Consider the following 13,381-nt stretch of genomic DNA (forward strand, 5'->3'; position numbering starts at 1 on the left):
TCGCCTGATTGCTCTGGGCTGGCTGCACAGGGAGGTGGACACTCTTGAGAACATTGAGGTTCATCCCAAACCCTTACACGAAGGTTTCTAACCATCAGAGGAGTGAAGTTCTGGAACAGTCTTCCAAGGGGAGCAGTGAGGGCAAAAGATATATCTGGCTTCAAGACTGAGCTTGAGAAGTTTATGGAGGGGATGGTATGATGGGATAGCCTACTTTTGGCAATTAATTGATCTTTGACTATTAGCGGTAAATATGCCCAATGGCCTGTGATGCGACACTAGATAGGGTGGGATCTGAGTTACTACAGAGAATTCTTTCCTGGGTGTCTGGCTGGTGAGTCTTGCCCACATGCTCAGGGTTTAGCTGATCGCCATATTTGGGGTCGGGAAGGAATTTTCCTCCAGGGCAGATTGGCAGAGGCCCTGGGGGCTTTTCGCCTTCCTCTGCAGAGTGGGGCATGGGTCACTTGCTGGAGGATTCTCTGTACCTTGAAGTCTTTAAACCACGATTTGAGGACTTCAGTGGCTCAGACGTAGGTTAGGGGTTTGTTGTGGGAGTGGATGGGTGAGATTCTGCGGCCTGCGTTGTGCAGGAGGTCAGACTAGATGATCATGTTGGTCCCTTCTGACCTTAAAATCTATGATTCTAAGCCTGATCTGGCTGCCTCCTTGGGGCCCCTTCTGGCCCATGGAGGAAGACGTTGGTACCAGAGGGCTCAGTGGCTCCCAAACTGGGGCTTGCAGCATCCTGGCTCCCCCTCTCTGTTTCGGTAGCATCTGCGGGCCTTGTTGCGCTGGGCACTAGCCAGACCTGGGAGGAGGCAGGAGCATGTGGACCAGCTAGGCACCGAGGGAGAAGGGAAATGGGTGGCCACTTGTCCAAGATCTCCTGGCAGCTCCGGGCTCAAACCCAACTCTTCCCGTCCCCACACCAGAACCCTGCCCGCTGCCTCTCATTGCCAACAACTCCTGTGCACCCCCCCCCCACCCGTTCCCAGCACAGGCAGTGCCCGTCGCTGACACCTAAGGGTGCAGGTGCCAGTGGGAGGCTGAGATGTGCTCACAGGGGTGGTGTCCCTAGGCGGCGCTGAGCAGGGTGGAGCCCCCGAAAAGCAATCACAGGCTGACACAGCCAGGGCAACTTGTCAATTCACTTTATTGTTTTCTTAATAAACTTCCTCTCCTCTGGAGGCCGAGAGGGGCAGTCGTGAGCATCTCGCTTTGTTTCTTTAGTTAAACGCTATGCTAACAGCAATGGAGCTGAGAGGAGAAAGAACGTACACTACCAGAGAAAGGCACTTAGAGACGGGTAAAATACCGAGAGCCTGGAATGTGCGACGACGACCGAAAAACAAAACGTATACCGGCCCTGGCAGGCCTAGTCTATCACAAAGCACATGCTGTGCTACTGTTAACCCTTTGAGTGGCATGCTGCTCGCCCGGCCTGGGGTGAGGGGGCAGGGATCTCTCGGCAGCCCCGGAGCTGGTAGGCGTGATGCTCGCCCACAGCAACAGGTTCCCCCCAAGCGTTGGCTCTGGGGGGCTGGCTCCCTGCCAGCCAGGCTGCAGTGCTATAACAGCCAGACCCTGAGGGCTCCTCCCTCCCTCCAGCAGCTGCAATGGAGCTTTTGAGGTGGAGGATGTGGCCAGTGAGGGGGTCTAGAGCCTGGCTAGGGGGATCTCCTGGTTGGAGGGTGGCAGCAGAGCAGGGGTCCTGCTGAGGGCAGGGGAGAGGTACGCAGGACCCCCTTGTGTACCAGGAGGAGCAGAAAAGACAGCGAGACCCCTCCTGCAAGGGAGGGATAGTCCGGGTGGGCCCCTTGGGGCGAGCACTGAGCAATCCCTCTGCAGGGGAGGGAGTGTCCGACGGGCAAGCGTGGGGAGGGGGAGAGGCCAGGAGACCTGGGCACAAGCGGTGGCTGCTTGGAGATGCCCTGTCCTCAGGAAGTGCCTGGGCCTGCTCCTGCGGGCACAGCCATGCCATGCCCAGGCCTAGCTGTGCTCAAGGAGCTTGGCTCTGGAGCAACCACTCAAAGTGCTAAATCAGTCTAAAGAGTTTATGTAGCTTATATGTCCATAGGCCAGCCTGGCTGGCCCTGGAGTGTCTAGAATAGCTTACGGTACATACTGCGCGGGGCCATCTGGCCAGCACCAGCTGAAGAGACAGGCTGAGCCCACGGGCATCACCCACAATGGCTCAGTGCAGCTCTGTGGTGCCAGCCAGCCAACATGCCTGCCCTCTTTGGCCACAGCTGAACCTCCAGACCTATGTTGTGCAGGGGCCAACCCTGCCCGGATCTGCTCCCTGCTGGGGGCAACCACACCAGGCCCTCACCAGGTTGGGAGGAGCCCGCTGGGCCGCATGGCATGAGCCCAATCTGCACATTGTTGTGACTCTATTCCTTATGGGCAGGTGTCTCCTGGAGACTACAGCTCCCAGTAGGCACTGCTCAGAAGGGGGTGGAGTGCCTGCTGGGAGCTGTAGTCTCAGGCCACAGCCTTGGCCACCCCACATTTAATGCTGTAACTTAGGCTGGCTTGCTGCCCCTCACTCAGGGCAGAGCCCCAGCACCTCACCAGCCGCTCCCCACCCCCCCCGAGTGAGGGCTGTGATGCCCCGTGGCTGGGAGGTGCAGACACATCAGGCCCCAGTGCTGTGGGGTAGCAGAGCCCTCCCACCAGCCTGCACCGTGGGCAGTGAGAGTGGCCCTGTGCTTTGTGTGTAATTAGCTTTCTAACCAGCAAGGTGCATGGGGGAGGGGGGGCAGGAGACCAGCTAGGGGGAGCTCATGCTCCCCAGCAACTGGCATGCATAACCACAGTGCTCTGATGGGCCAGGCTCTGCCTCCTGCTGCTCCTCCCCTGGGCCGGGTGCCACAGGGGCATCCAGCTGTCACCCAATGCCGCTTGGTCTCAGCCTGGCACTGGGCCTGCTGCTCACCAGGCTGCCACGGGGCTGGCTGGGGTGTCTCCAACCAACCCCCTGGGGCAGGGACAGCAGGGGGGCACAGCTAGGCCCATCAAGGGAGCCAGAGAAGAACATGGGGCAGCTGGCTGAACCCAGCCCATGGGCATTACTGTGTGTGGGGGACAAGGCTAATTGGGTCCCTCCTACCTGCATATGCTGCAGCCCCTGGCTGAGGACAGGCCCAGGGGAGCTCTCAGGGCAACAGCCTGCCCAGGCCATGTGCCCACAGGCAGCCTGGCAGCCACGCCTCAGGAAGATGGCGTGTGCCAGGGCAGGGCTAGACAGGGCTCTGGGCAGTGGGGCTGGGCTGGAGAAGGTTGCAGCTGCTGAGCCAGTCAGTGGGAGATGGGCAATGGGTCCGTGGGGTGATCTGCCCAAAGGGTGGAGGGAAAACCAGTTTGGGGAGCATCAGCAGCAGGCCTTGGGGGGGAGGAACAGCAGCGGGGGCTCAGCCCCAGGCCTGATGGGGCTCACCTTGGCAGCTAGCCAGAATGGGGGCTTGGCAGGTGCAGCACCAGGTTGTGGGTGGTGGCCCAAGGGCTCCCTGCAGTGCTGGGGGAGGGGGGGCCCTGCAGCAATCTGCCCACTCAGGGTGTTAACTGAAGTACTGCCCCTGGCACCCGCCTCCCAGCTGGGCTGGCCAGGACACTAGCAGGCCAGGGTTCACAGCTGGGGGGGACTCCCGCCCTGCGGCGCCGGCCAGCCACACACACTCGTGTTACATGCTAAGGTACTAACAGAGCTGAAGGCGATCTTGCCCCCGCCCTCCCCCCTCATTGGGGAAGGGGCATGGGAGCCGGTGAGCGGCATACTCAGCCAGTATGCGTTGTCGGGGGAGGGATCCAGAGGCAGGGCTCCCCACGGGACTGGGGGTCCGTCTGTCTGTCTCAGTCCAGTCAACCCAGGGCTGAAGGGCAATGGGGCTGCAGTCCAGAAGTTCATCGTGGTCTTGTCTTGCCGGCATCTCCGCCAGGCAAGCCCAGCTGCGGGTGAGTAGCTCTGCCTCCTCCGCTGGCCCGGGGACGGCTGGGTGCATTCGGGGCCCGGCTGATCTGCTCTTGGGGGTGGGGTGTCAGACTGGGCAGGGCGCCAGTTGGCTGATGGGAGCTCCGTCAGCTGGGGGGTGACGATGGGAACACCCCTGCTTCGGCGGCTCCTGGTGGTACCACATGGCTGGTCTGGCTGCTCCTGGGTCAGCGCTGGGTGGCAGGAAAACACCACTTGGCTCCAGGGGCGCTGGCTGTGCTGCAGGCCGGGCTGGTGCAGGCACTGGGAGGTGGGTGATGGAAGAGGGCCAGTGGCAGGTGTTGGGGTGAGCGAGGTGCTAGAGCCCCTCGAGTGGGGGCTCCTGGAAACGAGCCAGCGTCCCACGGTGTGCGGGAACCGGAGCTGGAGTGGAGGGAGCCTGCCAGACCAATGCCATGGCAATACCAATCCTAGGGTGGGGGGCTTACTCTGAGCCAGAGAGGAAGGTGCCCAGGGCTGCCAGTGCCAAGGGGGCAGCTCTGCTGCAGGGGCCAGGGGCCACGGCCCCCAGAAGCTGCAGGCTGGGGGGGTGTCAATGGGCCATTCCTCTGGGATCGCTCACACCCACCCAGCTACTGGGCTGCACACAGCCAGCAGAGGGCGCTAGTACATGAGCACCTGGCACTGACTGGGGGTGGGCACGGGGCTGGGTGTTGGGACCTCAATGCAGGTGGCTGCGTGGCTCAGGCCTCAGGCAGGGGGCGCCTGGTCAGCACCAGGGACAAGGGCCCGACGCGGGACATGTCAGAGTGGGGGGTGAGATAAATAAATAGCGGCGCCTCCCACTGCCTTAGGCCTGGGGCAGGCAGCCCCCAGGGAGAGACGGGGCGATGGCACACCAGGCTGGCCCCCTAGGGCCCTGATCCAGCTCCACGCCCCATTGCTCCCAGTGCCATGGCCTGGCTCGGGTCCCTCCGCAATCGTCCCTCTCTGGCGCCCGCTCTGCTGCCACAACCGACCCTGGTGCCCCAGCCCGGCGCCTGCCAGAGCCATGAGCCTGCTCCTGCTGTGTCCTGTGCCAGCGTTAGCACCCTGGAGAGCCAGCAGGAGGCGCCAGGGTGCGGCTGACTCAGGGAGGGGGCAGTTAGCTGTCTCAGGGGGTCCCACGAAGAGGCCTCTGGAGTGGCCTGCGTGGGCCGGTGGTGCGGGCCGGCCGCGGGGCTGGGATGGGGATTATTGCTATTCTCAGAAGAGTCAAACTCTTCTTTCGTGAAGGGTCCAAGCGAGACCCAAGCGGCAGTCTCAGGGGAAGGGGGCAGGAGGTCCGGCTCCCCCCCACCCCGCTGGCGGATTCACCCATCAAGACTCGGGCCAAGGTGGTGCCTTGTCTTGCATCTGGGCTTCGTTCACTCAGTTCACCACGGCTGGCTTCAGCAAGACGGAGCCAGGGGGGATCACCACCCAGCCGGGCGGCAGGGCCTCGGGGCTGCCCATAGAGCTCACGCTGGTGGACAGGTCCAGCACTGCGCCGGGCAGCAGCGGCAGGCTCTCCGGAGCACGCCTGAGCCGGGCCCGCTCAGTCCTGTCACACGAGTCTTTGCGGCTCTCGAGCCCCTGAGCTTTGCTCGCTTTGGCCACCCTGGTGTCGCCCGTCTGGCACTTCTCCACGTCCGTCTTGCCAGCAAGCAGGGACACCACTGGCAGCCCCAGCCCGCTAGCCCCAAAGGGAGATGCCAGCAAGGGGCTCTTGGCCAAGTTGAGTGGCGCCCCATTGAGGGACAGCACGGGGCTGGGCAGCCCCGACAGCGCAGCAGAGCCCACGGCACCACAGGCCAGGGTGCTGAGGTCCAGGGGACCCGGGGCCAGGGGGATGGGCAGAGAGGCGCCCAGGCCGGGCAGCGCGTGCCCGCCAAAGAGGGCGGCCGGGTTGGGGATGATGAGTTGCGCCCCGTTGACGTAAGGCACTTCCGCCGAGGCGACGGGGGTCTTGGGAGGCTGCTGGAGTTTGAGCAGCTCCTGCTGCTCGTGGGACACAAAGTGGCCATGGGCCTTGATGTGCTTCCGCAGTGAGCTGGGGTCCGTGTAGCGCTTGTGGCAGCCGGGCATCTTGCAGTAGTAGGGCTTGTCCACGTAGTGGGTGCGCGTGTGCTTGAAGCGGTCGCTGGAGTTGGAGTAGCGCTTGCTGCAGCCCTCGTAGGGGCACATGTAGGGTTTCTCGCCTGCATGGGGACACAACAGCCATGAGCTGCCACAGGCTTCTCGACCCGGCATGCCATGGGGCCTCTGCCGCCAGGCCACGGGCTGCCTAACCCAGCATGCCACAGCACTTCCGCAGCCAGGCCATGGGCTGCCTGACCCGGCGTGCCATGGGACCTCTGCCACCAGGCCATGGGCTGCCTGACCCGGCGTGCCATGGGACCTCTGCCACCAGGCCATGGGCTGCCTGACCCGGTGTGCCATGGGCTGCCTGACCCGGCGTGCCATGGGTCCTCCGCCACCAGGTCATGGGCTGCCTGACCCAGCGTGCCATGGGACCTCCGCCACGAGGCCATGGGCTGCCTGACCTGGTGTGCCATGGGACTTCTGCCGCCAGGCCATGGGCTGCCTGACCCGGCGTGCCATGGGATCTCTACCACCAGGCCATGGGCTGCCTGACCCAGCATGCCACAGGGCCACCGCCGCTGGGCCATAGGCTGCCCTGACACTGACTTTTGTGCAAGGGGGTGACACCCAGGCCCTCCATCCCTGACACTGACCTGTGTGCGAGCGGTTGTGGATTTTAAGGTTTTCCAGCCTGGAGAAGCTCTTGTTGCAGGTTGGGCAGCGATGAGGCTTCTCATTGGTGTGGGTGCGAATGTGGATCAGCATCTTGTACCTGCCCCAGGGAGAAGGGAACCCAGCTGGGGTGAGCCCGCCCAGCAGGGCGCCATGGGGAGAGGGGGAGCCCGGCTGGGGTGAGCCGGCCCGGCAGGGTGCTGTGGGGCTGCAGCTGCCATGGGAACCCAGGGAGCTGATGGAACAGCTGTTCCCCTCTCCCCGTCACAGGACACACAAATCGCCACAGCCGCCCCCAGGGGGGCCAGGAACAGTCCCCAGCTCAGAGAGGACACGGACTTGTCCAATATCATACCCAGCAATTGGGGCAGAGCCCAGATCTGCTCCTGCCCCCCCACTGAATCCCTGTCCTGCCCCATAACCACCTCACCCAGATCCCCTCATCCCTGCCCCATAACCCCATAAGTGCCCCGCACCAACCGCCCCAATCTCTGCCCTTTAACCACCCAGCCCTGATCGACTCACCCCATAACAACACAGCATGGATCCCTGTTCCATACCGTAACCACCCAGCCCCAATCTCCCCATCCCTGCCCCGTAACCGCCCAGCCCTGATCCCCCCCAATCCTTACCCCATAACCAGCCAGCGTGTCACTAACAGTTGTTGGTGTAACTGACACACGTGGTTCCCTGGGAAACCGCAATCTGCCTGAATCTCTCTTTCCTCTTCCCTCCCATCAGTCTCGGGGTCCCGAGCCGTGTCTCCCTCCCTCCCTGCAGCTCGCTGTCCCAGCCTCAGTGCCCCCAGCCCCCACCTGGCATTGAAGCCCCGGCCATGGCGCGCGCAGCCCTCCCAGTGGCAGCAGTAACCCGCGTCCTTCTCCGGCTTGACGTGGAAGTCGTTGACGTGATCCACCAGGTCTTGGAGCAGGTCGAAGAGCTGGTTACACTGCGGGGGGCAGGGTTGGGTCAGATGGTGGCTGAAGGGGGAGCCCCACTGTGTCTGGCTGCGGGAGATCACAGGGGGGCCCGGCTGGGGGAGGGGTGGCTGCAGGGGGCCCGGCTGAGGGCGGGGTGGGTGTTTTGATGCACGGCAGGTGGGATCAAGTGGGAAGTGGCTCAGGCCCCCCGAGGACTGGCCAAGATGTACCCACCCCGCCCCGTCATTCCCTAGCCCAGACCTGCCACGGCTGTGCCCGGCCCCAGAGGCTGCGGGCGCCGGGCTGGGAAGGGTGACTGGGACAGGTGGCCCATAGAGATCCACCAATGGCCAGGAGGGGCAGTGTCCCAAAGACCTGTTCCATGGCATGCGCCACGCAGCCCCGTGGCACACCCCTTGAGCACGCCCCTCGCAGCCCCCTCTGCCTCACCCCCCTCTGACCCTCATAGCCCCGTGGCACACCCCTCACAGCACCCTCTGCCCCACCTCCCTCCACCCAATGGCACACTGCTCGCAACCACCCATCCCCATCCCCCCTGCCCCGCAGCACGCCCCTCGCTGCACCCCCCACCCCACAACACACCCCTCGCTGCCACCCTCTGCCCCACGGCATGTCCCTCGCTGCCCCCCCCACCCCATGACATACCCCTCGCTGCCACCCTCAGCCCCACGGCATGCCCCTCGCTGCCCCCATCCGCCCATCCCCGCGGCATGCCCTCACTGCCCCCATCCGCCCCCCAGTCCCACGGCATGCTCCTCGCTGCCCCCCAGCCCCACTGCATGCCCCTCGCAGCCCCCCTCTAGGACGCAGATGTCAGGGGATTTACCCTACACAGGACTGGGGCCATGGGCTCAGCCCCCCAGGGCCCGGCTGCCCTCCTCACCTTGGCCCAGCGACACACCAGCTGCTGCGGCAGGGGCAGCTCCGGGGAGAGGCGCTTCTCCTTGGCGGGGGTGAGGAAGGCCGAGGCTGGCAGGTGCAGGGCGCCGCCTGAGCCCAGGGGCAGGAAGAACTGGAAGGAGCTCGGGAGGCCGTCGATGTAGCGCAGGGATGGGAAATCCTGTGGGGGGAGAACAAAGGTGCTGGGTCAGAGACACTGGCTGGAGCAGGGAGCTCGGGGGCGGGGGGGGCTGGGGTGGGTCAGAGACACCGGCTGGGGCAGGGGGCTGGGGGGGTGGACGTGCCCCACCCTGGGGATCAGGAAGGATGAGGATGAAGAATATTGCACAGCTGGATCCCAAAGCTTTGCAGTGCAATGAGCCCCCCCCTTGCACCCAACCCCCCCCGTCTCAGCTGGGGCCAGCTCCCCCAACCTCTGCCGCACTACTACCCGCATACCCAGCGTGGGCCTGGTGCCCATCCCCAGGCAGGCACAGGCCGGGCGAGCCACCCTTCCCCCCACAGTCCTGCCGCAGCCCATCCCACTCCCTTCCCCCCCATCCCATCCCTCTCCCCCTGCCCCTCCGCCCCCCCACCGCAGCCCATCCCTCTTCCCCCCCACCCCAGCCCATCCCTCTCCCCCTCCCTCCCCGCCCCCGCCCATCCTTTTCCCCCTCCCCTCCCTGGCGGCCCAGCCCAGCCCAGCCCAGTGGGGCCCAGGGCCCTAGGTCTGGGGCTGCCCTGGGCAGAGGGGCAGCCATCTGGAAAAGGCTCTTCCTGCTGAGTTGAGGGAGGGAGCTGCTGCCACGGTGCCCCCAGCCCCCTTCCCAGCAGCTCCCCTGTCTGCCCCAGCCCCTGCCCTGCCATAGCGCATCACTTACATGGGGGTTGGTGACCATGGGCAGGTCCCCGCTGCCCTGCCGCTCAGGGGACAGTGAGGTGCTGCCACCGGGGGAGTCCAGGCCGGATGGGGGTGACAGGCTGAGGTCCAGCAGGGGCGTCGAGGAGAAGCGAGCGTCCCGTTTGTCGTGGTACTTGGAGGGCAGCAGGAGACCTGGGGAGCACAAAGCCAGCGGGTGAGCAGCAAATCCCACCCCAAGCGCTTTTCCCCACCACTGCAATGCAGCCACTTCTGGGTCAGGACGCGGTAGTGACCCCCCTCTTCCTCAGTCCCTGCGCCCAACCCCACAGCTCATGGCCTGCCCCAAGGGATCCCAGCATGGCCTGGGGGACCCCAGTCGTGTTGGCCCAGCCCCAGGGGCAGGTGGCCAGCAAGGGGCAGAGCGTGACCCAAGGCTCTCTCACCAGCGGTCCCACCCTGAGAAGACTGCACACAGGTGGTGCCCCCTGGTGTCGTACCAGAGGGTGCAGGAAGGCGGTCCCCCCGGGTGGGGCCCCGGACGCCCCTCCCCCTCTCACCGGCCAGCGGGGAGCCAGGCGAGCCGGGGCCCATCGCTGCGGCATCATCATCCTGGCTCTTGAGCTCGCGGTGCAAGCCCCGGTGCTTGGTGCTGCCCAGTGTCCGCTTCTCCCGTGCTGCCCGCAGCTTGGAGATGCTGATCTTGAGGTCGAGGGGCTCATCCAGGGAGTGCATGGTGCCCGGCTTGGCCACCAGCAGCGTCCTCCGGCAGGGAGCAGACGGTGTCCTCTGGGGCCTGCTCCCCCTGCAGCCCGGGGACAGGGGCAGGGTGCCCAGGCAATCTGCAGTGGAGCAGAGGGGCAGGGGGGTGAATTAGGTCGTGCCGCCCTCTAGGACCCACACACGGACACCCATGCACCCCCCTGCACATAGCCTGTCCCAGCGGCCACAGGATCGGGGCCAGGAGCTCCAAAACCTGCCACCAGGAGCCCCCCCACTCTGCTGCCAGGAGCCCCCCCCATAGGTGCTGGAACTGGGGGGTGCTGCAGAACCCCACAGCTTAAAGTGGTTTCCATCATACACAGGGTTTAGTTTGGTTCAATGGCTCTCAGCACCCCCACTATACAAATTGTTCCAGCACCCCTGCCCCAATCTGCTGCCAAGAGCCACAAATCCTGCCACCAGGATCCCCCCCAACTTGCCACCAGGAGCCCCCCAAAAACTTGTTGCCAGGCCTGCTCTTAACAGGGGGCTGGGAAATGCAAGGACAGATTCTGGAGAAGGAACAGTTCTATGTACAAAAGTAGGACACTGTGGACAGGCCACCCCCCCTCAGCTCTGCTGGTGCCCCTCACTCTTGACCTGCAGCCCCCTGCTAGCCCAATCCTGGGGCCCCCTGAACCCCATTTCCGCCAGACCTCCAGAGCTGAAAGGCAGGTGCAGTAGATGCCACGACACTGCCCCTGCCACCCATCCCGTCCAGCTCCCTCCCCTGCACAGTGCCCAGTGCCCAGTGCTACCCCGAGGGTAGAGTCCTGGCAGCCTCTCACCACCCTGGCTGCACTGGAGAGTCCCAGCTCCTGCTCCTCCCCTGGCCTGGCTCAGAACTCAGCCCTACATTTTCCATGGAGCCCCATACCCATACCCACTCCCACTGAGCCAGATGGGGGCGGGTCCTATGATCAGTGAGGAGCCATCAGGCAGGGGCTGGGTTCAGTGACCGCCTGCCTCGCCTAGCCTGCCAGGCGGGGAGGGGAGGATGGGGCCAGAGGCAGCCGGCAGAACTGGCTGAGCTGGTCCAGAGCCATGCTGCAGCCCCCCCAGCACAGTGACCCGTCTGGAATTACAAGCAGCTGTTTCCCCTCTGCCTGCAGCAGCCACAGCTCAGGGGGCAGCGCCAGGAGCCGCAGGGCTCTGCAGGGCGGGGCCCAGGCCAGGGTGGGGCCCAGCAGACACCAGCCCAGTCACATGCCGGCCCTTCCACTTTACACGGTTACTCAGGCCTATGCGGTGCTCACAGACACCAGGGCAAAGCCAGGCCCAGTGTGGAGGGGCTCTGGGCAAGCATCCAACCGATGCCCCTCACTCCCAACCCGCAGCCCCCTGGGGTTTTCAGGTGCTTTGAGATCCTCGACGGGGCTGGGAGAGGCAAAGCTCTGATAGCTGGGGAAGGAGCCTGCCCTGGGCCTTGCTGCTCCTGCCATCCAGGGGGAGATTACAACACATCATGGAGCTTGCAAACCTGGAGCTCAGCCTGCTCTGGGGGGACAAACTCCCACATCCTAGGGCTCTGGGCAGGGAAGGCCAGGGAGTCTGAACCAGGCCTGTGCCGGCCATGTGGGGAGCCCAGAGCTGGGCTAGCAGGGGGCTGCAGGCGCCTCCCCATCACCAGCAGCCCAAATCTGCTGGAGCCAGGAGGGGATTCAGCTTGGCAGATTTGAGGGGCAGCAGGGGGCCAGAGAGTGGGGGCGGGAGCAGGGGGCCGGAGAGCGGGGGGTGGTGCAGCCTGGGGCCAGGCAATGTGGGAGGCAGCCTGGGGCTGGGGAGAATGGGGGGAGAGGGGGCTGCACAGGACCAGGTAGTGGGGGGGGGCAGCATAGGACTGGGGAGTATGTGGGCGGCACAGAACCGGGGAGTGTGGGGGGAGGAGGGAGCAGGGGGCCAGAAAGCAGGGGGGGCAGCAGGGGGCCAGGAAGCGTGGGAGGCAGCCTGGGGCCAGGGAGCAGGGGGGCACCGTCCCCAACACAAGGCTCCCATACATGAGAGGTGCCCACTTCACAGCCAGCCTCACTCTGCCCCCTGCCTGCCAGCCCCAGCCCGCGCCAGAGCCAGCCCAAAGCCACTCAGCTCAGGCCAGGCTGGCCCTGCTGGGCACCATGAGGTTTGCGCTGAGCCTAGGCGCCCCAAGGCCTGGCTGGGGTCCGGCAGCCAGTGCCCGAGGGCCCTGCGCCCCTTCCTACTTGGCAGCTTTGGATCAGCCCAGAGCCCAGCCAGCAGACCGTGCCCCTCCCCCGATCCTCGACAGCCCCCAAAGGGCTGCTGGGCTCTCCCAGCTCCTGGCTGGGGGCAGCCCCGCTGGGGTGGGCAGGGAGAGGCACCCCGCCCACCCCCCTCCAGCCAGCCTGTGGCCCCCTGTCTGGCTGCGCCGGGCACAGGGAAGGGGGAGGAAGGAAGTAAATATTTATCTTCGGCAGTTCAGAGCCTGGGAAGGCTCCAGCTGCATTCACGGCCTCCCTCCTTGGACTGCCCTGCCCTGCCCGGGGCCTCTCCCTGGGGCAGGGGAGGGGACCTGGCGGGCTGCCAGCTGTCTGCTAGCTGGTTCCTTGTGAGCCCGGCCAGGCGGGCCCTGCACTGCCATCCTGGGCTTCTCCGTGGACACCAGGCCTGGCTCATTTCCTGCCTGCTTCCTGCTGTGGCATCATGCCCTGGCCTGCCCACGCACATCCCACCCCCGCCCTGTGACTCAGTTTCCCCACCTGGCCATGGAGACAGTGATGAGGAGGTGGCAGTGCTCGGAGAGCCCCCAGCACCCCACACAGCCTGATCCCAGAGGTGCCTGTGCTGCAGTGAGACCCCAGGCAGCTCCGCAGCTGGCCCTGCCCAGGCAGGGGCTGTGCAGGAAGGGGCTCTGCTGAGCACCTCAGGCCAGCTCAGGCAGGGGCCCAGGCACTTTTCCTTGGCAGGGGAGGGGCATCATCCATCTGCCACCCACCACCTGTGAGAACAGGGGCATCACGGACAGGTGCCCGCTGCCCAGCCCAGGGAATTCTTGTCCTGCCACTGTCCCGGCTTCTGCCAACGCCAGCAGATCCAAGAGTGAGATGCCCAGCCCCCACCCCCTTCGTCTCCCTCCGCGTGGGATGCACTCGGCCCTGCAGACCCCTTTCTGGGAGTGAGCAGCCCCACACCCTGCGCTGCCTGCAGCAGGGCAGCAGGGAATGTGCCACAGGCCCCCCCAGCCCCACAGTGCCCACACCCGTCCCCCCCGCCCCA

The 13,381-nt window shown here is 65.1% G+C and overlaps 1 protein-coding gene across 6 annotated transcripts in view; it reads right to left on the minus strand.

Annotated features, from left to right (window-relative positions):
• Nucleotides 1-410: 410 nt before the first annotated feature.
• GLIS2 (GLIS family zinc finger 2) overlaps nt 411-13,381 on the minus strand; it is a 33,729-nt gene continuing 20,758 nt past the window's right edge. For 2 of the 6 annotated variants that reach the window (XM_065559828.1, XM_042854117.2), the window contains 6 exons: nt 9,835-10,230; nt 9,411-9,583; nt 8,534-8,710; nt 7,525-7,658; nt 6,691-6,809; nt 411-6,153 (listed from right to left, as the gene is read on the minus strand). In XM_065559828.1, the coding sequence (XP_065415900.1) occupies nt 5,345-6,153; nt 6,691-6,809; nt 7,525-7,658; nt 8,534-8,710; nt 9,411-9,583; nt 9,835-10,123 (1,701 nt within the window). In that variant the 5' untranslated portion in view covers nt 10,124-10,230 and the 3' untranslated portion in view covers nt 411-5,344. Of the gene's footprint in view, nt 6,154-6,690; nt 6,810-7,524; nt 7,659-8,533; nt 8,711-9,410; nt 9,584-9,834; nt 10,231-10,938; nt 11,047-13,381 lie in introns of those variants that run through there. The other 4 variants (XM_042854118.2, XM_008162533.4, XM_005306169.5 and 1 more) reach the window with 4 other exon arrangements.

This window comes from Chrysemys picta, chromosome 10 (assembly GCF_011386835.1).
Source record: "Chrysemys picta bellii isolate R12L10 chromosome 10, ASM1138683v2, whole genome shotgun sequence".
Classification (NCBI taxonomy): Eukaryota; Metazoa; Chordata; order Testudines; family Emydidae; genus Chrysemys; species Chrysemys picta.